This window comes from Takifugu flavidus, chromosome 20, assembly GCF_003711565.1.
Source record: "Takifugu flavidus isolate HTHZ2018 chromosome 20, ASM371156v2, whole genome shotgun sequence".
Taxonomy (NCBI): domain Eukaryota; kingdom Metazoa; phylum Chordata; class Actinopteri; order Tetraodontiformes; family Tetraodontidae; genus Takifugu; species Takifugu flavidus.
Window position 1 is genome coordinate 4036880 of NC_079539.1, and position 23358 is coordinate 4060237.

Genomic DNA, 23358 nt, shown 5'->3' on the forward strand with positions numbered 1-23358 from the left:
GGTTTGTACCTTCTCACACCAATAATGCAGCCTTCAAGGCTGTTTTGGGTTCAGGATCTTTATCAAGGACATATCAGCATGTAGAACACAGGGGTCTGGGATCAAACTAACGGCCTTCCCATCAATGGGGCGACCCGTCCACCTCCTGAGGTGTGAAAGGGGACACTTGCAGGTCTTTCTACTCGCTGACTTTGATGAAACGACGTGAATAAATCATCGGCATCAAAGCATCCTCGCCGGCTCGTGACTCCCCATTTACATCCAGCCTACAAGGTATCACAAAGAGGGAGGGAGGGGAGAAGTTGGAGCCCATAGAGCTAGATCTTCCTCTCAGAGCCATTTGACCTGCAAGAAAAGACAAAAATTACTTTTCTGCCTGAGATTTCTGACAATTTATACAGTGGAAACTGAAAAAAAAAAATCTATTTATTTGGCCAGGTTCCGGTAAGGCCATACAGGAATTCCAGCGCTTCTGTGTAGAATGAGATCAGATCACTCTAGTTTTTTAAAGGCATTCATGCAAACAGCTTCCATCAACGTTGTGGCTCTCTTTCTCTGAATCTCTGCAGCTCGGAGTCATCCAGTTGTGTGACCATCACTTTACGCACCATCCACGTGTCCGCTAGCTGCTCTGCACACTGCTCCAAAGGCTTCGAAGGCTCTTCCGCTTCACCGCAGCTCGCGCGGATTTAAGACTGGGGATATAACTGGATAAAATCTGTGTCCACACAAAAAAATCTGCCTTGGTCTTCAGGAAACAGCAGCAGCTTTAGATAGGTCGGTCTCCATTTCCACTGAGCACAACAGTTCAGTTCAGCGTTGCACTCGAGGCATTTCTCTCTGTTTTCGTTGTCAAATGTATTATTCTGTTTTCATTATCTCCTAACAACCGTTACGCTAAAGGTTTGCTGGGTAAATCGTAATAAAGTTAAATCATAAACAAATGAATAGGTGGTGTGCAAGTGATGTCATGCCCGAAGATGGGGGCAGGAAGTGGTTTGCATGGAAGAAAAAGCCGCGATCATGCTTAAGATTTGTGTTGTACCAACCGATTAAAATCTTTTGCATCCCAAAACAAGTCACTCACAAAGGGGAGACATTAAAAAAACTTGGTGGACAATGCTTGTATATGCAGTGACCATTTTATGCATTGTAAGACTACATTAGTGAAACTACTTACATAGCTAGCTAAAGCTGTCAACAGTGTGAAATGATATAAAGGGAAACAGAGCTAACTGTGATATCATTCTGTGGAGGTTGGTTTACAGCTTGTCTGGTGTGATCTACTGTATGTCTTTTTTTTTTAGCAATGCTAGCTACATTAGCTATCACTGCCACTGGTTCTCAAATTAAGGTCCTTTTGCTCACAAGAGATGGGAAAAAAATCAATTTTCCTCAGTGTGTCCATATAAACATATCCAATATGTTTTACTATTTTTAAATAGATATATTTCCAATTACTGCTCTCCGCTTCCTGTTCCTGTCTGTGTTTCACATGTGATTGGAATCATTCGACTGCAGACCTAAAATAAATTGTGCATAACAACCACTCGAACCCATCTTACCCGAAATTGCTACTTAAGGCGTTCCTCATGTCACTAAATAAACAGCCGCTGAGCTCGGCTACCTGGAATTGTTTCACAGGCTCCCTTTCACACATTTACCTCGAAACCAAAGCTGAATACAATATTGTCTGGCTCATCTGATGGAACCCTCAACCTCCTCAAATGCTGTGCCCCCTTCATCAGGCCACTTATTGGTTATGTCTGTTGACATTTGTCCCCCATCAGATGTGATTTACAGATTACCGCCCGGGGACAATATAGCTGTGTAAACTGGACAGATGAGAGGCTTCGGCAATCTTTTCCAAAGGCCAGCGAAACGCTATTGATTTCTCCTCGGCAGGTGGATTAAAAAACTCTCTCCTTTCAGGGGTGGGAGGTGTCTAAATGACTTTGACGTAAATATGAAAAACTTGTGAATACCCATCTCTCCATGTCTGTGTGTGTGAGGGAGGGCATGGGCGAGAGAGGATATAGCTGCTGCGGCTAATTCTATCATGGTGAGGGCGGTGAAAGACTTGGACTATGTTAAAAAGATTCCGATCAAGAATTCCACATTCCACCACGGAGACACTTAAATTCAATTCGGAAACTGCAGCCGGAACTATCAAATCTGTTAAATTCAACTCAATTCAATTTTACTAAACTATAGTCTGGTGGAGTTAAGGTTATCTGGTAGTGGTTCATAGAAGCCCAGAGCCTGATACCTGAACAAGCAACATTGGTAAAAAAAATAAATAAAAAAAATCTTTGAACAGGGAAAAACCTCCAGCAGGACCTGGCTGGGTAAAGGAGGAGGAAAATAATGGGAGAACATAATCATAAGATGGTGGCGAAACCAGCAATGTGTGTGTAAAAGATAGCAGCAGACAGGAAGCAGAGATGAAGGTCAGAGAGATGTTTTTGCGGTGATGTGTATGGATAGAATCAGGAAGGTGTACTTCAGAGTGACAGTGCATGCCAGGTGTTCTGTTGATAAAGTCAGAGAGGCCAGACTGAGATGATTTGGACATGTGCAGAGGAGGGACAGTGACTGTATCTGAGGAAGGATGCTGAGGATGGAAGAGCCAGGCAGGAGGCCCAGAAGACCAAAGAGGACATGAGGTCAGTTGGTGCAAGAAAAGGGGGCCACAGAATACAAGATGAGGGGAACAGTAGAAGGAGGAGGAAATGATTTTGATGATGATTTGGGAGGTCCAGTAGGACCGGAGGTCAGTCACCCTTGTAGGAAATGTACAGAGAAGGAGGTAAGCAAGGTCAAAGGTTGATGGGAGTTCAAATTTGGATCTATAGAGAACTGACAGCGTGGGATTAAGACCTGAAGTAGTCAGCAAGTCGTTGGGATAATGCCTCATGGTGCTCATTGGCAATAGGGAATCACACGAACACACGCAGTAGATGGTTTCTGTAAATAGAGGATGTATAGATCCTTTGTTTTAAATCATGTTTGATTTCGCCTATATGACGTTTATTAATATGCAGACTCGGTTACCCCAGAATGTGATTGGCACTTCTTTACTATGTGAGTTACAGTCAGTGCAGATCAGTCTGGATGTTGCTCTGTAGTTTCCTGCCGTGATGCCACATTACCATAAACCCCCCACCCCCACCCCCACCCCCCTCCCAAGGGAAAATTCCTTCTGTACCTGTGATTTCACTCTGCTGACACTATCAGCTTGGGGTCTCTGCTGATGCCTGGAAAATGACATCCCAGATTCCTCTGCTACAAAGCCAGATAACAGCGCGCGGGCCTCATAAAGGAGAAAATACCAAATCGCATTCTGCTAATACCGTTAGCGGTGAAGGCCGCCATCTTTTTTCCCCCGTGAGAGAAACGCTGCCGTCCAAATACCAGGGGTTGTCCAGAGAACTGCAAGGAAGAAAGAAACTGAAAAGTATTTCATATCTCCAGTGGAGTGAGCAAATGCCAAAGAAGCATCAAAGTTGAGCGCGTGCAGAAGCCATATGAGAGGGGCCCCCGTGTAAGTGAACCGGCAGCTTTGGAACAGTTTTAGGGACAGCATTTTTTTCATATATATCATTCAGATTTCTGAGTGCTCCTCCTTTGGAAGTCCCTCAGATGGGGGGGAACAAAGAAATGAATACGCCCGGAGTGAAAGCAGTTGGAAGCGGGTGGGTGTTTAGAGACGGCTCAGACGATTGTTCTCACATTTGTTTGAGCGGATGATTTCCCATCTGCACACAATCAGAAAGACGCTGTGTTCTCTCTGGCCTGGCGTAATCAGCAGGGCTGATATACGGCGGCGGTGTTTGGTCTCGCTCATCAACAATAACAGCAGCTGTCTGGCGGTGGCCACTGGCCAGGACTGCTGGGGTGACTTTGATCAATCACTCTCGATGTCCTGAGAGGACATTGCCAGCGTGTGCACGTTGTTTTCTCTCTGACTATCTTTGCACATGGACTCTCTCTGGTTTGGGATGATGCGAGCAAGTGTTTCTACTCCCAAGTGGTAAAAAATAAAAATATCTCTGGTTTTGGCAGAAGAGGGAAAAGATGCAGTTTGAACCCGCCTTGTATGACTTTTTGGCACATGATCACTTACAAAAGTAACCTGTACAACCTGCAGTCAGGGTAAAGCATCGTCGCTAGGATTACAGGCTGCGCAGCAGTTTGTTGGGAAACACAACAAGCGGGCTCGCTGTGAATCACACGCTTTCACAAATGTCACGAGTGTGAAGCTACAAAATGGATGAGTGGTGCTTCAGCAGTGCCTCTTGGTTCCACTCTTACTCTGGCTTCTTTACTGCCATTGAGTCTGTTAAGTAAACCGGGAATAAAATTTGGCAAATACAATGGATTATTAAATAGGGCTCAGTCCCTGATTGGCTGGTTTGTTGTCAAGGACAGTCTTGTCCCCCGCAGGAGCCCATTGCAGACTTCATACCAAAAACGTCTCCTTATTCTGATTCATTTCCCTGTTGGCAGCAACCAGCCAGATCAGTGGAACTTGAGGAGGACACATCTGGGGGACACAGCAGACCTGCATTTATCGACTTACTCTCCTCCCACACGCTGCTTTGCAGGAAGAAACGTTGGGGAGTAGAAATTTATTCAGACTGTCTGGTGTTATGCTCGGGTCTCACCAGATTCATGCCTGGAACTCAGAGGAGACCAGTGGGCGTGAGAGATTTACTGTGCAGGTGGCATACCGAGCTGATTTTTTATGATGCACATGTGTCGGCTGCCTGGTTGGCGAGTTTGCTGAATGCGCTAAATCTCTCCTCGGTGACCTTTTGTGTGGCAGCGCTGCTGCCTTTGCTGCATTACCCAGACAGGGAGGACCGTAAAGAGGAGAAAATGAGCTGCCAAGCGTTTTGAGTTCCACATATATTTAGAGCTGGTCCTATTCTGACTTCCTTCCAGATATGCGCTTCTATTTCATCATTTTTTTAAGTTTTAAATTTGCAGCTTGCTGTCTGGAATAAGAAGTGAACATTTGTGTTTTGCCTGGAGGCCTCCCCTGTGGTTTACATGTCAGTCCTAGTCTCAATGTTTTGATGAGTGACTATAAACTTCACAGCCTTAAATACTGATATTTAATTCCTATTTTGCCTGCTTCCCATTGACCAAACCATTTAGGTTAATTTTAGTTAAATTTGTAGCACCCTAAACCCATTTTTACATCCCATTAAGGTGCCACAGGAGAGGAAAATAGTTCTTGGAAATTGTGAAAAGGTTCCTTTTGTTCAAAAAGCTGCTACAGCTGCAAGGGATCAATCCTAGAAGACAATTTTTGGTTGCTAAATCATGTTAACTCCACCGCGACGGTGCCTATAAAAGCTTTACAAACTTGTGTCCTTATTGTCGCACTCACATTTGAGTTTCCATATAAAATAAGATTTCTTTCTGACTTCACTGGGTGCACAAAGGAATGAAGAATATAATCCTGTAAAAAGCGCCGAGAAAGCGAATGCAAAATCAGACGCAGGCTTAAGCAAAACCGAGCAGGCTGTCATCACTTCTTCAGGCTAGTTAGGATTCCTGCCGCAAAGCGTCGGCGACAGTAATGAATAAAATGTTCGCCTGGATGGATTTTCACACTGGGAAAATTCTGCGAGCGCGCTGTCACGGAGCGACGGCGCTTCACGACTCGCCGCATATCAAAGGAAGGCAAACAACGACACGCACAGAAATAAACACAGATGTTAGAGCACTTGACAGCGTTGGAAGTTGGTTGCCACAGGCATTAGGCTCTGTGTGCCGTCTGATCCCTGGCTGTGGAGGGTAACTCCTCTCTGGAAGCCGCTGCGACTCCTGTTGCTCTGCTTTTGTTTTTATTTTCTGTCTCTTTCTCCGTCTCTTTCGGCCGAAGCTGCTGTATTTACAGGTTTGGGTGGGAAAACCAACAACCGCGGCGGGCGGATCCGTGAGAGACTCGCACAAAGATTCTGCTGCTGTGAATGACAAACACTGCACGTGTTTGTTCTCACCGGGGTTTATTTTGAGAAAGCGTGAATACAGAGAATAAGTTAACGAAGCAAATGGGCCACAAGTTGTTATATTATTAGGGCTGCATGAAAACAAGACACACAGATTAAAATAACCTCACAATAATAGCTTTTTCTAACTGAGATGAATTATACCTCAGTTCGATCACTGCTTGTTGCACACTCACTTTTTTTTTCTTTTCTGGAAACTCTCAGTTTTAAGTGAACCTCTGAACAGCCTTTAATCTGTAAAAACTAGCCATACCTCCATACCAAACCTCCTATATTTATTATTCTTACTCCAGTTTTTTTTTGGTTGGGTGGTGAACATGACACGTTTTTGTCTAATTTATTAAAAAACAGTTCAGGATTTTGTCGTTATTACAGTCATTATTACTGTTATGTGTGATTCAGGACCAGAAAGGACAGTCGTCGCTGCTTCTTTCACCTCTTTGTTGGCTAAAGTTCCCTCTGAGACGTCTACATTTGGATGACTAAAACGCCTGCAGCTGTTCCAAACTGGGGCACAGAACATGTGGGCAAATGACACCTGATCTGGAGACGTCTCTGATGTTTGCTTTCCCCTACGGCTGCAGATCTGAACTCTAATCACCACTTTTCATCGCTGGTTGAAAGGTGTCGGAAACACACTCATTTCTTTCCTTTATTTTTGTCACGACACATTTGTGATGCCCGTATGGGAGGTAATTAATGTACTAATGCTAACGGCAGTATTGCCAGTAGTAACTTTGCTACCCTGTCGGACAGCAATTGTGCCGCTGACGGCAAGTAAAGAGAGTTTAAACGATTTGTAGCGACGTATGGTTGGCGTACATCTAAAGTGCAAACTACAGCCCCCCCATTGTCACAAGAGCTGTGAAAAGCTGTTGGTGCCGCGCCACATAAAGCTGATTTGCAATGACTCTGATCTGTCAGTGTCCCTCATGACGGGCCGGGTCCATCTCACTCATTTAACTGGAGGTGAGAGGAAAGCAGGGTAGAGGGATGATTGTGGGCTTCAGTAGATGCTATAAAGTCACACGACTCCTTCACCACCAATAAAAATCCAATTGCAATACGACCAGATGAAGTTATCTGTGATGACTAATGCTTGCTAATGCATCCTCCAGACCTCACAGTTGCTATGGCAATACTGCTCGTCGGTTACATTTCTTTCTTTTTTTTTGTTCGTTAATTGAGCCATTAACAGGGTTCATTTGGGTTAATGCCCCCAACATGTGCACCTGAGTCGCTGTAAATTAGTGTTTGCCTTCACCTCTCCAACGTATCGCTGCTCAAATATTCAGTGTGCTTAACAATTTACGAGTTTGAACCATTTCCGAGGAAAAGGGGCTGCTCTGAAGGGCAGAGGCTGCCCCCCCGGGCACATGGAGAGTCACAGGAGGAAGACAGTATCTAAAAAAAGCCTCTGTAACCACTTAACTGTTGCGTAATCTGCAATTAACTGGTGGTTTTAAGCTGGTAATTCACTTTTCAACATTAATTTTGCGTCCCCAAACGAGCCCCGATGGGGCTCCACTAATTTAAGTCAGCCGGGCACCTGAGTGCCAGAGCGGGCAGGCTGAGGTGGCGGCCCTGGAGGCCCCGGGAGTTCAATGTGCAGTCAGCTGTGCAGGATGAGGGAACTTAGGGGGGCAGAGAATCAGCAATGTGGACAAGTATGAAAATAAGCTCGTGATTTGCTGTCTGCTTATGACAGACCCGAGTCGTCTGTCACAGATGCCCTTGGTTCCAGACAGTGCCAAGGGGCATTCATTCCTTGTTGAATAATAAATTATTGGTATTTTTCTTCTGTAAATCTCATGATGTGTTTATTAAAAGCACATCTGAATGTAAAGTGAAACTGAAGTCGACTTTCTCGGGTTACTTTTGGCCAAATGCATTTATTCAACTTAACCAAACAAATAACAAATCTCCGCCTGCCCTTTTCACCAATTAAATTTTTCATAATTTGCGGGTCACAGGCACTTTATCATGTTGTTTTGAAAGGCGCTGTAATAAATATCCTTATTATTTCAGACGGAGATGAAAAATGTTCAGCACCTGCTGTTGATTAATGGACAAAAGGTTGGAAGATGGTTCCTGCAGTTTGACTCGAAGAATTGTGCCTTTTTAAGGTTGACACAGACTCAAACCTTTTTGGAATTCACCATTGAAAAGTTCTGATCCAAGAAATAAGAGGCACGTCTCCACTGCAGGAACTTTTGGGCTAATTACAGAACTGGGAAGTTGGTGTGTTCGCCAATGCAGGAATTTTCAGGAACATTTCTGAGTTGTTTCTGCATTTCTGCTCCAGGGTAGATACTTAAATCAGACCAAAAACTCATGGGTGGGGCTTGAGGTCCAGACAGCACTGACTGGTTAGACCTAGAGCAGGATGTGAGGGGGGACCCAGCAGAAGAGGAGCATTAGCCTAGCAGACACAGCCACAATAGACACACAAACACAGCAGGCAAACCACAAACGCGTCCGGTCTTGTTTTGTATTTTATAAGGATCACCAAGTGTGCATGGATGCAGCATGCAGCGACAGATCAGAACAGAATAAAAAGCATCAGGTCGAACCTCCATAAACACTGACCTGTAAAGTTCCTGCCCCCAGTATTTACCAAAAAGTCCCGCAGTGGAAAACGCACCTAATAAGGTTGAAATTCAAAGCCGCCTTTAATCAGAACAGTGACCTCCAAGCAAACACACTATGTTAAATATTAAACGCCACATATGGAGGCTACAAGACTCACAATGTTTTTCTTCTTTTTTTTGCCTGAAGCTACTGGATCACATCTGTCTCCGCATAGCACTTTGCTCAGTTAGGAAGAGGCAATTCTGTACAACGGGGGAAAATAACGGGGTGTCTGCCAGTGGGAAGTGTCCAAACACTGGGTCTTCATTCCTTCAGGAGGAGTTTCGACAGCGGCCTCACAATCATCTCCGCAATGAGTTTAAGGCCAGGTGGGACTCACAGCGCGTGTGCGCGTTAGCTTGCTTGTGTAATCCTCATGTACAGTGTGAAAAAGAGGAGAAACTGACAAGAGCGAAACACACACCTAACTCCTCTGTCTGACCGAGCTGATCCCGGTGGGACAGCCCGTGCCACCATATTAGATTTTCTGCCTTATTGCGGCTCTCTGGCCTCAGGTCAGACTTCTGTATGAAACCGTATGCATTAAACTCCAGCCTCACATCTGAGGCCAAGGCTTCAAACCGGGCTACGCAAGCTCCCGCAGCCCACTAGGTTCATTCAGTTCAATCACCTTTAAGAGCAAACATGTCAATATTGAAAATAAGTTCAGCGACGCGGCGAGTGTATCCAATTTCAGGAGAAATCTGAAAAATAAAATTGCCCCTTGATGCAGTCGTGCCATCCAGCCTCCTACACTTAAATGAATAATCAAATGTGATTGGATATGGAATGAAACTGAGACCCCCCCACACACACACACACACTACACAAATGACAGACTTTAGCACTGACACCGGAGCATCAAAGATAGAAACGTCGGTTTCTAAATCAATCTAGCAAAAATCCCTCGCTGGAACAAGCCGCTTTGCGGCAGCTTTTGGAGTCGTCGTTGCGTTTGACCTCTCAACTATCAGTGTTTGCTGCTAAGCTTCAGTATCCCGTGTTCATTCCCTCAAAGAGAGAAATAAGAGTGTTAAAGAAGTGCTAACCTGCAGAAGTGCACACGGGCGGGCTGCTAAACTCCACATGACTCCTCCGGCGTGCTGCATGAAGCATGACTGGAGCATGACCTGGAATCTTTAGTCTTTGCTGTGCTGCTGTGCGGACTACGTGAACCTTTCCTGACCTGCACCCAGCAGCCTCAGCCACACTGCTGGAGCACAACTTGTTAGATTCGAGGCTCTTGGCCAGTGTTGCCATTCCAGCCCTCACAGCTAACGTGAGCCCTCACAGCTATCATTAGCAGTGTCGGGGACAGGAAGGGCATAAATAAAATCACCACGCTTATCTGTCATTTGCTTTTCCTTTTGAACGCAACGTCGTTGAGCTTTGCCGTGCAGCGCTGCGCCTGCTGGAGCCCATGCGGAGGTGCCTTGAGGCGAGAGGAGGTGTGTGGAGGCATGTGCACGGGAAAAGAAGACACTGATGTGGAACATTAAACAGCAGCTCCTTCAAAACAGACGAGGAGGCCGCTACAAGAAAGGGCTGGAGTCACTTTTAGTTCAGGTGTGACGAAAAAAATAATAAAGCTCAGGCCCCGGAAGCACAGCGGCGCTCCCCCGTCACAAACGCTCTCTGAAGAACTGAAGCTTCAACAAGTCTGCTCACATTCAATCTCTCTTTTCACCGCATTTTTAAGCCTGTGGCCTGTGTGTCGGTGCAGGACAGAAGGTTGCGTAAGCTCGGTGACACCAGTCCAAACTGCATTTGTCTCACGCTCCTGGTGCACGTTAAAATGTCTCAGCTTTTATGGTCCTGGAGGCTGTTTAATTGTTGCATCCCTTCCTCTACATGGATGGGAGGACAAAAACAATACTGAAGGAGGACACATGCGGTAGAAGATCATAGAGGCCATTTTTGCTTGAGTCACGTGCACGGCTACGAGTGTATCCAAGCTAAAACACCAGCAGAGAGGTGTATTCACAGGAGAGGATCCACCACATGCTGGTTCTGATGAGACATGACAAAGCAGAGGCCCAACAGATCCTGTAAAAGCCTCTGAATACACAGAGCGAAGAAGAGCTGAGGCAGGACAGGGATGTCCGTCACCTGCCCTCTCCTGAGAGGGGGGAACCTCAGCAGCACCTCGGTACGCCGACATTAGAAGACAGAGTTCCTACAAGACTGAGAGACGCCTCCAGGGAGCCTCGCAGTCAACAGAGAAAAACATCCCATGTGGGATCACATAATCGAGGCGGCTGCGATCAGACATCCCGCACCTTTTCAAGCGCTTGCTCACCGAGAGAATGATGCACTTTGTGGCAATACGAGTTAAATTACAGCAAGGTCTCTACACCCGAGCACGTTTTCTCCCGATGCCACCAGCTCCATTAGCTCACGTAGCAGAATGAGTAAAAACCCCTGAATCCCAGCAGGAAACAGCTTGTTTCACTTCTATTTCTTCAGCATCAGGAAGAGTTTTTAAGAAATGTACCAGGAAATCTTTGTCTCCAATGCGACACTGGACATGTTGTAACGAGGCTTGTATGTCAATGTTCTCCAAATCCTGCAGAAACCCTCACACCTGAACACCACATTGACGTCCTGCTTCTTTTTTTCGTTGTTTTTGGTGGCGAACTGATATGAGCGGCTCAGGCTTCATCTATAACCCCTCTGGAGTCTCGCGGGCTCCCTCTGGGCCAGGCCTGCCCCTGAATTCACAGTTCTGTGACAGCTTTATCAGATAGTCCCCCCCCCCCCCCAACACACACACACACACCTCAGCAGGCTAGATTATATATTGGGTGTAGCATAGGCTTGCATCTGAGATCTGAATATCAGGAAATCTGTGTTCTCCACCTTATCGCTGGGAGGAAAACACATTTTCTGCTGTTTATCTGCTGTTTGGCCCCTTTGGTCATCACCTAAAGCCACTGCAAAGAAAGACCGAGGGAAAGGGAGAAAGAATTGCATTGTGGGACTGTGACAGGATGGCGGCCTTTCTTTACCTCTTTTATTAAGTGGGAATAATAACATACATATTACTATATTGTCCCAAGAGGAAGCTTGTGCAAGTAATTTGAAAGTTTCACTCTTTCTAATTGTAGCTAATTTTGTTTAATTTATCATATTTCTAATTGTAAATGATGCAAAAGTGTGAAAACAAATAATAATGTGGAGCCCATAGCCGTAAAGTGTTTGGTGAAATCCAGCTGTGAGAACTGTCATTTGGAGTTCAGATGTCTGGAAGTGTCTTTGCAGACTGCTGCTCCCTGTGTGACATTTCAAACAAAGTCTTCGTTTTGGGACAAATTGAATCAGTTGCAAAGCTGAAGTTTGTGGCGGCAGCTGCAGGGCGCTAGCCCTCGCCATTCCTCAGCCGCAGCAGAAGAACACGGGGACACCAACAGCACGTCCCCCATTGCTTTCCCTGCTGGAGAAATCAACTCTATTCAATTTTCCCAACTAGCCGGAGCAGCTAAACTGCAGGACCAGATGGTTGAAAAACGTGGGTCAAGGCTGGATCGTGTTGCTGTCACCAAAGGTTGCATCCGGTCTGATGTTTACCACATCTGTCTTCCTTGAAACTTAACGTCCTGATTGCTTATGAATGTTTCTGAGAACGTTGTAAACAGAACACAATGGATTCTTTTTTACCCATTGGAGAATGTGATGGATGATAAAGAAGTAAAAAGAATCACCGTGCCAGAGACTTCCCAGCATGCTAACTGGCAGGATGCCCTTATGTAAAAATGAACGAATAAATAAAAGCAAACAAGTCTTTCCTGCAAAAGAAAAAGTCATTATAATATCAAATCAAGCAGCAGTAATGTCCTAGTCTTTCTATCTATTTCTTGTTTTGTTCTGTCAGCCTGGACCATCTGAAGAACCCGGCCCTGGGTCCGTGGCCTACGTCCTCGTTTCCCTCGAAGGAACATTTATGGTGGTTAATGTTTCTTTTGTTGATGGCAGATTCAGCTGGAGGGAAACAGGAAATATGTGTGTCCTGATCTCCTGACCTCCTGCTTGCTCCTGCATGGTTTCCTATAGAGCATTCAGAACATATATATCACTGAGCTTCTCAACGGAATCCTGACTCGTCTTTGCCCTCCAGCATTATTTGGCCACCCCTTAACGAGGAGCAGACCTCCTCGTGTCTTCCTTTAAGCGCTTTGCATAATTTGAAGAAAAGCTCGTCACAGGAACCCCACTCCCCTGGGCCCTCCTGCAGCTCCTGCTCTCGTTTCCATGGTGTCACCAGTAATAAGCAGGTTCTCGGTTACCTCTCGTAGCGTCTGTCAGCCGCAATATTGGATCTGGAGCTCCCAGAGGACCCCGCTGGGATCTTCTCCCGCTGCAGTGCTGGTGGTCTCCTGGGGACTCTGATGTGACCCGTGACCACCAGACCTGCGTCGCTTCAATCACAGAATTAGCATGCACACTGAAGCACCTTTCCTTCCTTTCATCCCACACCCCCCCTTTAAAAAAGATGAAAGTAAACTTCTCCTCTGCATCTGCGGTCCACACCACTCAGCAGAAATCAATGTGTACACCCACCGGTGAATTTCATTTCAGGACCGGCCAATTTGGCTTTTGTGGAGAACAGGAAGCTGCTGACGGGGCTGCTGGCTGGGCCGAGCACCTCGTCTGCAGTGATTTCTGGGGTGAGCAGAACTGGACCACATTTGGTTCTCTGCTTTTTAACATTGCTGGACAAATATCAGCCGTCAGCTGCTTCCAGATGTGTCAAATGTGCTCTGATTTCAGTGGTTTTCACTGTTTTTGTCAGTATTTGTGAGCTCTTGTTTCTCACCCTAATTACCCTCATGTGTTTCACCCGTGTCTCATCACCCCCCCCCCCCCAATTTAAACCCATTTGTTTAAACCCTGTTGTTTGTGTCTTGTCTTCTGACAGTATTTGTGAGGTTTAATGTGGACACATACTGTATGTCTCCAGCATGCAGCTGTGTTATTTACACCTGTTTTGTGTTTTTCTTTTATTTGGGGGGGGCGGGGGTTAACATTTGGTTGAAAAATCTGTCTTTCCTGGCCAACATTCAACAAATAATGATGTCAATAATGAAACACACATACAAACTGATGGGGATGGACAGGAAGACCAAAAAGAGCACATGAATAAATGGAAACCAGGGATATAAAAGGATAAAAGCTTTGACTGTAAAAGGCTATCTTTGTGCATGTTGTACATGTGACACAGAAACAATTAACACATCTTATGCTAGTTAGCAAATAAATATCAGAAAGTACTGACTCACCCTTTTCATTTGGAGGCCTAAACAAGACTCTTTTGTCATTCCAATAAAAGCATGTTTGCCAAAGCCACCCTTCCATTAGAGGCTCTCATGGGGATCTGCTTAGCTACCGGCCCCTGGATCGTGTGTGAGGGGTCACTGGTGATGCTCGGCTTTTGTGTTAGATGCATCTAAATGCAACGTTATGCGTCGAAAAGAAATAAAAGCCCTCCGATAAAGGAGCCCGGAGAAATGAACACCAATGTCCACTTATATCATCACATTAGAAACAGAAAAACAATCTGTATCTGCATTTTGTGGTTGTTTCCCACCAGGAAGCAGAATGCTAGCACAGAGAGGCAGATATATAACATTGAGCTACACGAGTTGGACTTATTGAAACAAAATATCAAAGAAATGTGCACAAAGTGAGACAATTCTGCATATATATGATATATGGGATGGATTAAATGGGGTTTCTTCTTATGAGTTTGTGGTTGTCTTCCTTAATTTGCTTCCTTAATGGGTGTTTGGTTTGGATGTAGGGGTTTGTCCCTGTTGAAGAGGCAAGTGTGGAGAGAGCGTGTCGGAAAGTGTTGTTTGCGTAAAAGTGTTTTCATAAACCTCAATTATGGACACAGTCTGTGTTTACTTATGAAACAGTCGAGATGGAGAAACGCAGCAACAAATAAAGAGATTAGGAAACTTTGCTTTGAAAGGGGTGCCGGCCCTTTGATGAAATCCTTCAGTTTTGGTTTGGATTTTATTTATTAAACATGGAAAGACGCAGCAACATGTGAGGGACTACTGGCCTGTATGACCGTAAATCTAAACGATATTTCCACCAGCTCCATCGGCACTTCTGACAGGAAACAACAGGAAATGCGGTTGATTACCTTCTCCAGGATTTTAAATATACCAACACTTCAAACATGAACCGAGCCGGTTTCTTCAATCACTGAGTGTCTCCAACGGTAAAAGAGTTCAGAGTTAATGTACAGCACAGCACGCCGCTGTCAGGGGAGGCTGATATCTTTATATTTGCAATCTTTATTGCTCATGAAATCCCAGTTTAGGATTTTATATGACATCAACCACATTCCATGACGGTTGGTGTGAAGCCGACAAGAGAGACGCAGATGCCTGTGAGAAGATCTGCATTTCCCCTGTCAATAAAAGTAAAGTTGACAATTAACGACTAAATAAAGGTGTCTGAACAGATAGCTGACAGAGCGGGACAGAGAGTTGACAACAGAATCCTACTTATGTCTAAAATTCAGTGAGGAACCATGCTGAGTCTACTCATCCCTCTGTCTCTGAGCACTCGGGGCCCCTCCTGAAGTTTCTAATAAACTATCCTAAAAGACTCTCTGAAATTCCCAATCCCACGTTAAAAATGGTGACTGCTGCTTAGATGAGCGGTAAACTCTGGGGTGGTTCATTCATGCTTCTGTTAGGTACCTTAAGAGGCAGCCAAACCTTTGAGAATCTTCTACACCTCAGCCCCCCCCCCCAACAATAACCAATGTCTAATCAAAGAGCTCATCTGCTAATGAGGGTGACGAGTGTCCGTCTCTGTGACGTCAACATAAACTGTTGTCCTTTAAAAGACAGTAGCTCTGGACCCCCCCCCCATCAATATAATTGGGAACAGTTGTGTTCCAACATGTCCTGAACGCAACAGGTGACACTGTAATTAAAGCTCTCGTCAAGCTTGAGTTCAAATTCCCGACTTTTGCGGGTGAATCTGCTCCATTTCTCCATTTTTAATACCTTCGCTCTTTAGGTTAGACAACCATTTTAAACCACAATGCAGCTTTCTACAGTTTTTTCCACGCCTGAACCTCCAGTAATTTCCCGTTCCTCACAAACCCATGTCTGCAGTGTAATTAGGCCCTGATTAGCGGCGTGCAGCTGCCAATGCATCATGGCTTATGGACACAAGAATTAAGTGGATAGGGATGAGGAAGAGGCTGCGAGGAAGATTTCCCCAGCGGGGCTGCAGCTGATTGGAGGGACGGTCGATTGGGAGCAACAGACCTGGTCGTTCAAAAGAGTTTTGCAGCCTTCAAAATCCAAAAGCTGCGTGTGATTTTACCGTCTGACTTCACTAAATTTCTGATTAAATATATATTTTATGTTGATGCCAAGATTAAAACAATGTCAGTGGCCCCCACCCCCAGGGTCCACAGGGGAACCCGAGGCAACAACAATCCATCTTATTTGTATTAGAGCCAATTTACGAGCCACATCAGATAAGGAGAAACAGGATCAGAGCTTCAGTGAACCGGTACCACGTCCAGTAGATGCTGATAAATTCATCTCATTCCTTTTCACTGGTATTAAACCAGTATACAACTATGAGTCGACGTGTCCAGACTCAGGAGCTGATGTTTCAACCTCTCATCCTAACACTGTTGCTCTGCTTCCTTCATTTTGTTGTGCGCTGCAGAACAGAAATGAACAGGAGCCAGCTCTTTAGCTCCCCCCCCAGGCAGGTTTGATTTCACCTCAGTGTAACTTCAGATATGGTGCCGGTTCTGGACTCTGGAGCTAGGACTAGCAAGAAAGGCAGCTGGTCATTCGCTGCCTTCTCGGCATCACTCTGCAGCGTTGCACTTTTCACATCACAAGTTGTTGCTTCAAAGCAATTAGTAGTCACAGATTGGCCGTTTTCCCTACGCGACACTTAAAATGTCACCAGCACCAGTTGAAGTTTATTGTGGGGACTCGGGAGACTTCGGTGGAATAGTTGCACTGAAGCCATTTATGGGGCCTCTCATCAGTGTCCTTGAGTGCTGGGAAACATTAGTGAAAGATAAGAATCAAATGTCTGAATAAATCTGTCAGTCATGACTGCAGGAAGAAAAGTTTTGGAATGAGTTTTTTAGCTGTGAGGATCCAGGGTGTGTGTGTGCGCGCGTGTGTGTGTGTGCGCACGCGTGTGTGTGTGGGATGTGCGTGGAGCAGGCAGTGATGGGAAATTAAAAGCCAACCTGAGGCCAGAACAGAGAGAAATGAAAAATGCATATGATGCGTCATATTTTGGTGAAATTAGTTTTCACTTCACTGAAACTACCCACGAATAAAAAAAACTGATACTCAAAGTCTGTCTTTTTGGTCACATGACCACGCAAGAAAAGAAATAAAACTTTATTATTTGCTGCTGCGGTGCTGCACTCCAATTAAAAGGGTAATAAATAAATGGTAAATATTAGATTTAAATATGCCCATCAAATTAGTTTTGAAGGCTTTGAACATTTAACAGCCGCCAATTACTGAGAAATCTTATTTGTGGATGTGGAGATACACACAAATTTTAAGAAAACTCATTAAGAATTAATTTCCTCTTCCCCTTGTATCCTCGATATCAGCCAACTAATATTGTAATTTTTTATCATTTGCTCCAAGTGACAAAGTCCCTGCAGAACTGTAGATTCCACCTTATTTTGGTTTTCTGCTTGTCTTTAACCACCGGAGGTAGCCAAGCAGCGCTAGCATCCACCAAGGCCTGAAGGTCCCCCTTTAATTAGATTAAAATTCAAGATCTGAGCGGTTGATATAACTCCTGAAATGCTGAAGTCTCTGCTGACCGGGGTCTCGTTTGTTTATTTCCTTCGTTGTGCTCTGCGAGCAACTGAGGGATGACAAAGCTGTTTCCTTGCTGGAGGTAACGCACAGTCGTTATTCATGCTAAGCTAACAGTAATGTGCGCTCCGCTGTTGTCTGTCCAGGTGAGACTGCTACAAATGATGTTTACAGTGCTACGTGGTAAACAAGCGCGGGGAGAAGAATGGCCATTTATAAAATGTGAATGTTTATTAAATGTTGACATGAACATTAAAACACAGTATCAAGATTCAGCGAAACGATCTATAGTACTTCACATAAAAAGAAAAGAAAAAGGGGGTTAGTTTGGCGCTGGAGCTGAAAGAATGGAGGGATGTAAGAGCACAGAGGGGAGAGACGGAGGGACCGATGTGGGACGGAGGAATAAAGGGATGCAGAGCAATAACCTGTCTGAGTCAGGAGCTGCAAGATAAAGGTGGATTTAAGACCTGTGGAGTGAGCTGGGAATTGGCAGCAGAGGCTAAGGCAATTAAAGAGGAACACAGGAAAAAAAGAGAAAGGGATCGGGCGCCGACAGGGACACCAAGAGGGCGATATGTTGTAACGAGTGGGAAAACCGGGAACGGTTAGAGCCTCTGATTTCACTCTTTTCTCCTTTCAGAACTCTTAAGCAAACAAAAACATACAGGTGGGAGCTCAGTCTGGCTTGCTTCAAGGCCCATAACAGACAAAACGTGGATGGTGTTGTGGTAGTAGGGGGAGGTGTCAGGACACCCTCAGAGCACCACCAAGGTACCCATGAGCAAGGTACCCCACCCCGAAATGCTCAGAGGGCCCTGTGATGAGCTGGCGATTCACCCAGGGATGTTTCCGGCCTTCGCCCATATGCAGCTGGGATTAGCTCCCCTGTGACCCCGAAAGGGAAAAAGGAAAAACGCAAAAAAACCTAGCACAGAACTGATGGCAAACAATACTGGTCTTTACATTTACTCAATCAACGAGGGGCAATACCATGTACAGTGACCACAATGTTCATGAGTGAAGGAGTGAAGGTTTCCAAAGTACGAGCGCATTTCAACACGGTACCAATAGGTGGCGTTCACTCCATGGGCTCACAATTACACGAAGTAAGAGTTCACTACGATGTAAATCTCTCTGTTTTCAACACAAACATCTGGGGGATAGCGAGGAGTGTCACATGACCTTTCAGGTCCCGTAGAGGCGCCCTCGTTCCTACAGCATGTGCATGTACAGCCTTTTTACACGCAGACGCTGAGCATGCACACATGCACCGCCGCAGTCCTGGTTGTTTTTGTGCATTTTCAGCTTCCGCCCTCGCTCTCCGCACCCCTCCGAGCTTTGATGCTGAGGGGAGGTGGCGGCACTGAGGCGCCGCAGAGTCCATCCGAGCTGCAGGAGATCCTACCGAGCACCGGCGGGGACAGAAAAACGCCGTCGAGAGCATTCGCTGGCGCCACACAGAGACCTGCTGCCAGCCTGGGCCACCCCCGCCCCCCTCAAAAAAAAAAAGCAGCACAAGTGAAAAGGAGTCATGTGGGCGTCACTGTGCATCCGTTTGTGCTGCAGATCTGCGTGTGCTTACTTCAGCTCTTCCCTGACCTGTGGAGAAAGGAGCCCCGGGGCCACTTCCAACTGTCTTTCAGGAGAGGGAAAAGTGGGGGAAAAATATCCGTAAATGTCCTTTTTTAAGCGGATGCCGTCCATGTGCTTCGTGTGTGGTCGTAGCAGGAAAACAGCGTCACATGCTCTAAAAGTCAGACACACTGTACAGTAAAATCTACAGTCTTTTAAAGCTTTCAGGGCGTCAAACGAAGATCAAAGAGCAAAGGATCGGTTCATTAACTTAAGGAGGGGGACAGAAATTAAAAATCGCAACACTATTTTCGGACCATTCTAGCATGTCGGCTGTGTTTATTCATCACATTTATTTATTTATTTTTTTCCTTTGCTTTAGGCAATTTTTCTTCCAGCCAAACCACATTTGGGAGCATCTGCTCCCGAGGAAAAGACTGGGATTGAAAACATCAAAGCATATTTTACACCATCTCACCCTCAGATGTGACAGGAATCATTAGAAACAACTGGAACGAGGATTGGGGTCTCAGGACTGGGAGGGCTTGGCCAAAGTGTCCGACAGCAGACCTGATGGCGGCAACGCAGTTGATTCATTCCTCATTTCGCATTTTCGTTGGCCTCCACTAAACTGTTTCCTCCTCCCTCCAAATGACATGAACACACATGACAGAGGGAATCTGCGCACGCCGCACGTCCAGTCCGTTCCGGAGGTGCTCAGCACTGTGACGGACGCTCCACCGAACTTGTGACAGGAATGGATAGTATAACAGAACTCATGTCTGTGCCTCTCTGGTGTAGACACAGATGTGCACACACACACACACATACACACACAACACACACACAACACAAAAGTGCTGGGTTACCATCTGTGAGTGCTGAATCAGTTGGCCTGTGCTCAGCTGGCAAGCAGTTCAGACAAAACGCCCAATATGCCCCCTAATGGCCCGAACCAAATGAATGAGATCCACTGTGTCTCTTCGCTTCCTCATTTTGATCTTGTTTTTTTTTCCACTTGTCAACTACTTCTTCTTCTTTTCTGTGTCTCATCTTTAATTCACATTAAGTCGCTGCTATTTTTCCCCGCAACCCTCCTGCTGCCATCCTTCAACCGTGTCCGCGGCCTGATTGGAGATTGAGCGACAGTCTACCCCCACTACGGTTTTCCTCTCGTCTTGAAATTCTTCTGTTTAAATTTCGTGAAATCTCTTATATTTGGAACAAGCCCCTCCGGGCACAGTCCCAGAAATGGGCAAAGGGACTGAACCACCATTTAAATAGCATGTCAGAGGTCGGAGAACATCAACATTGCCTTGTCCTGTGGCAGACTTTTTGGGCCTCTCTTGTTGGGCTTAGTAAAGCTGGTACGTTGACCGCCGGATCGGAACGCTGCTGTGCTGTTTTTATGAACTAAATACTCAAAAAAATATATTTTCAGTGGAAAAAAAGGGGTCAGGGAGATGGATAATGTAGGCTTGAATGTAGTAATATAAGAAGAGGAGCCAAAATAAGATCATCTGGGGAAAAGCCACGAAGGTCAGAGTGGAATGTTTGGGTGAAGGAACAAGACGAGACCAGAATGTCAGCTAGCAAGAACAAAACAAAAGCAGACTCATTTGTTTTCCAGATCACGAGTGGGCCGAATCTTCATCTCGGAAAACTTGAGCGAGTACTGCCAGCCGGTCCAGGAGGACCACTCGATGCCGTCCGCGTAGGAGGTGTGCTGCCCACGCAGGTACTGGCCGTTCAGGTTGGACGTGTGGCAGTTGCGGTACCACCAGGCGCCGTGGTAGAAGGAGGCACAGTTGTTCTCCGAGTGGTCGTTGTCCCGGTCTTTGGTGGTAAACTTCATCCCGTTATGCTTCAACAGAGAGTCACCTGAAGGGCGGGACAAAAAGACAAAAACGCACCGTCCTGGTTTAAAGGTTCAAAGGATAAATAAACAAGCCTCCCTTTCATGCAACAAACGGCGAGACAAGGGGAAAAAAAGGAAGTAACGACTCCTCTGTGCCTCCCACAAATATATTCTTGGATCAGACACTGTGAAACCAATAATTAGACAAATCTGCATGTGATAAACTTCAAAATGGAACAGGGCTCGGGAGGGACGGGGCCGAATGAAAGCAGAATGCGTCATTCAAAAGAACTTCTTATAATTATCTGGATTTCTGGAGGTGTGATGGAGTTTTACTCATGCGGTGACCTTTTCTTCTCCTTCTCTTTCACATGCTTTGTGGAACTTTCATCTTTTCGGTACTTTTTACAAAACTGGTACCAAAGTGTTGAAGTGTAATAGTCAATGAGACCCCCTGCAGAGACGCCACACATAAAAGCAGAGCTGTGACCAGCCGGTGGTGTTGGGAGAATTTTATGTGTCTGCTTTGCTGTTTTATTTCCCATGAGCCTCTTCAGCACTCTTCCTGTTCTGCAGTGATGGCAAAAAAACCACTTCGGGTCTTGGGTTCAACAACTGTGACCTTTGCTGAAGCGCTCTGGATGTATTTGGGAACTGCAAATCTACGACAAATTCCAGTAATTTCAACATCACTTCCCTTCCATTGTTATTTTATTTTGGGCGTCTTTGTCTTATTTGAAGCTGAGAGCAGAATTAAGAAGCACTCCACAGCCATCAGGTGACGGCCGACGCTTCATCAAGGCATCGAGCGGGAAGAAAACAACTTAATTGCCCAGGATGTGGTCGTCCAGCCTCAATGACTCTCATTCTGCTCCACTCTTTTCTCCGTTTGAGATTACCGTGGTAACCAGGCTGTGGAAGTGATAATTTGACAGGCATGCCTGATAAACGTGGTGTGTTCCTTGACAACGAGATGTCTGAGAGAGCGAAGAGGGCAACACTGTAATGATGGTGCCATGCTGTAGAATTAACAAAAAAAAAAGAAGCATTTTTTAAAAGGCTGGATGTCACCTTGGTGGCTAACACCCTAATCTGATGCCCATTATGATTCCACAACCTAAGTAGCACCTGTCATCCAATCAGCAAACAGCCAGTCCACATAAATGCTGATGATTACAGGGACAGGTAATGGCTGGAGGGAAGGCGAAAAGAGGACCTCTTGGCGGCCTCTGGTGCACCCCTGTCTTGTCTGTTTTTCCTGATTCCTTACTACCCACAGGTTCCTTTTGATTTCAACAGCAGGGATTCATTTTTGTTCCCTTTTATTCTTTGTTGCTGCAGGTCAGAAAGAACAATTAAAATGGTGCTAATTTAATCAACGTGTCACGCTCGCTGGTTCGGGCTAGTTGGGGAATAGAGGCGCTCACATACCCTCAGACACCGACTGCATAATGGAAATATTATCCTATCATTTAGCTGAAGGCGGCATCTGGCATTAATAAGCAGACTAGTGTGGAAATCTCTTAAAAATGGCAAAATGAGGGACTTTTTTGCAGTTTTTATGCATACCTGCATTGCCAGAATAGTCTCCCACAGTCAAAGGGTATCCATCATCATCAGGGTCCACTGAGAAGAGCCCCACCCCGAAGGTTCCGTACTGGGCATACGCAGTGCTGTTTTCAAAGTCTTCCAGGTCAATGCGAAGTTCGTAGTTGCCTTGGACAGAGAGGGCGTGGATCTGCTTGAGTCCTGCAGAGGACAAAAAATACGAGAGGGAAAAATACTATTAAAAAAAAATCAACATTTACATTCAAACAGCCACATGCCAACACGAATAATGTAGCCTTCAAGCTAGAGGTGACCAGAGGTGACTGCTGTTAGATCTCAGCTGACATTTGATGTCCTTTATTACCTACAAACCAGGAAAACTGCTTGAAATGTTCAATAATTGGACGGCTCCTTCTGTGATCCCAGTGTGTTGGTGTTTCCATTCCCTGCTCCCGTCCTTCTCCTCCTTCCATCTGCTATTCCTACCCCCTTATTTCTCCATTTGTGCCTTTCCATCTTGATAATTGCGTTGGCCCCTGCCAGCTAGTTTAGCTTGGATTAAAAAAAAAGTTGCAGCCCGTTTACATTTTCCCCTAAATGATCGAAACCACTGACTTTAGATAACAGCGTAGACAGACTGCTCCAGTCGTTGTTTTCACCAGATCATTATGATGATGCTAATGTCGATAAACACATTCATATTATACGCATGTTTGAGCTCACCTCCCCAAACCAATCATTTAATTATTCTTCAACACCCTCAGCACCATCTGCATGACAGAAAGCACCGGGAGGGAAAAAAACTGCTTTCAGATGCATCCTTCCGCGCCCCCCTGGTGTGTAGGAGTGACGGTTCCTCCCAGAGCAACTTTCCCACTATAAG

General features: G+C 45.6%; 1 protein-coding gene across 2 annotated transcripts in view; it reads right to left on the reverse strand.

Moving 5' to 3' along the window:
• Nucleotides 1-17702: 17702 nt before the first annotated feature.
• fibcd1b (fibrinogen C domain containing 1b) overlaps nucleotides 17703-23358 on the reverse strand; it is a 65988-nt gene continuing 60332 nt past the window's right edge. For both annotated transcript variants that reach the window (XM_057018540.1, XM_057018539.1), the window contains 2 exons: nucleotides 22497-22676; nucleotides 17703-20950 (listed from right to left, as the gene is read on the reverse strand). In XM_057018540.1, coding sequence (XP_056874520.1) covers nucleotides 20685-20950; nucleotides 22497-22676 — 446 coding nt within the window. In that variant the 3' untranslated portion in view covers nucleotides 17703-20684. The remainder of the gene's footprint in view (nucleotides 20951-22496; nucleotides 22677-23358) is intronic.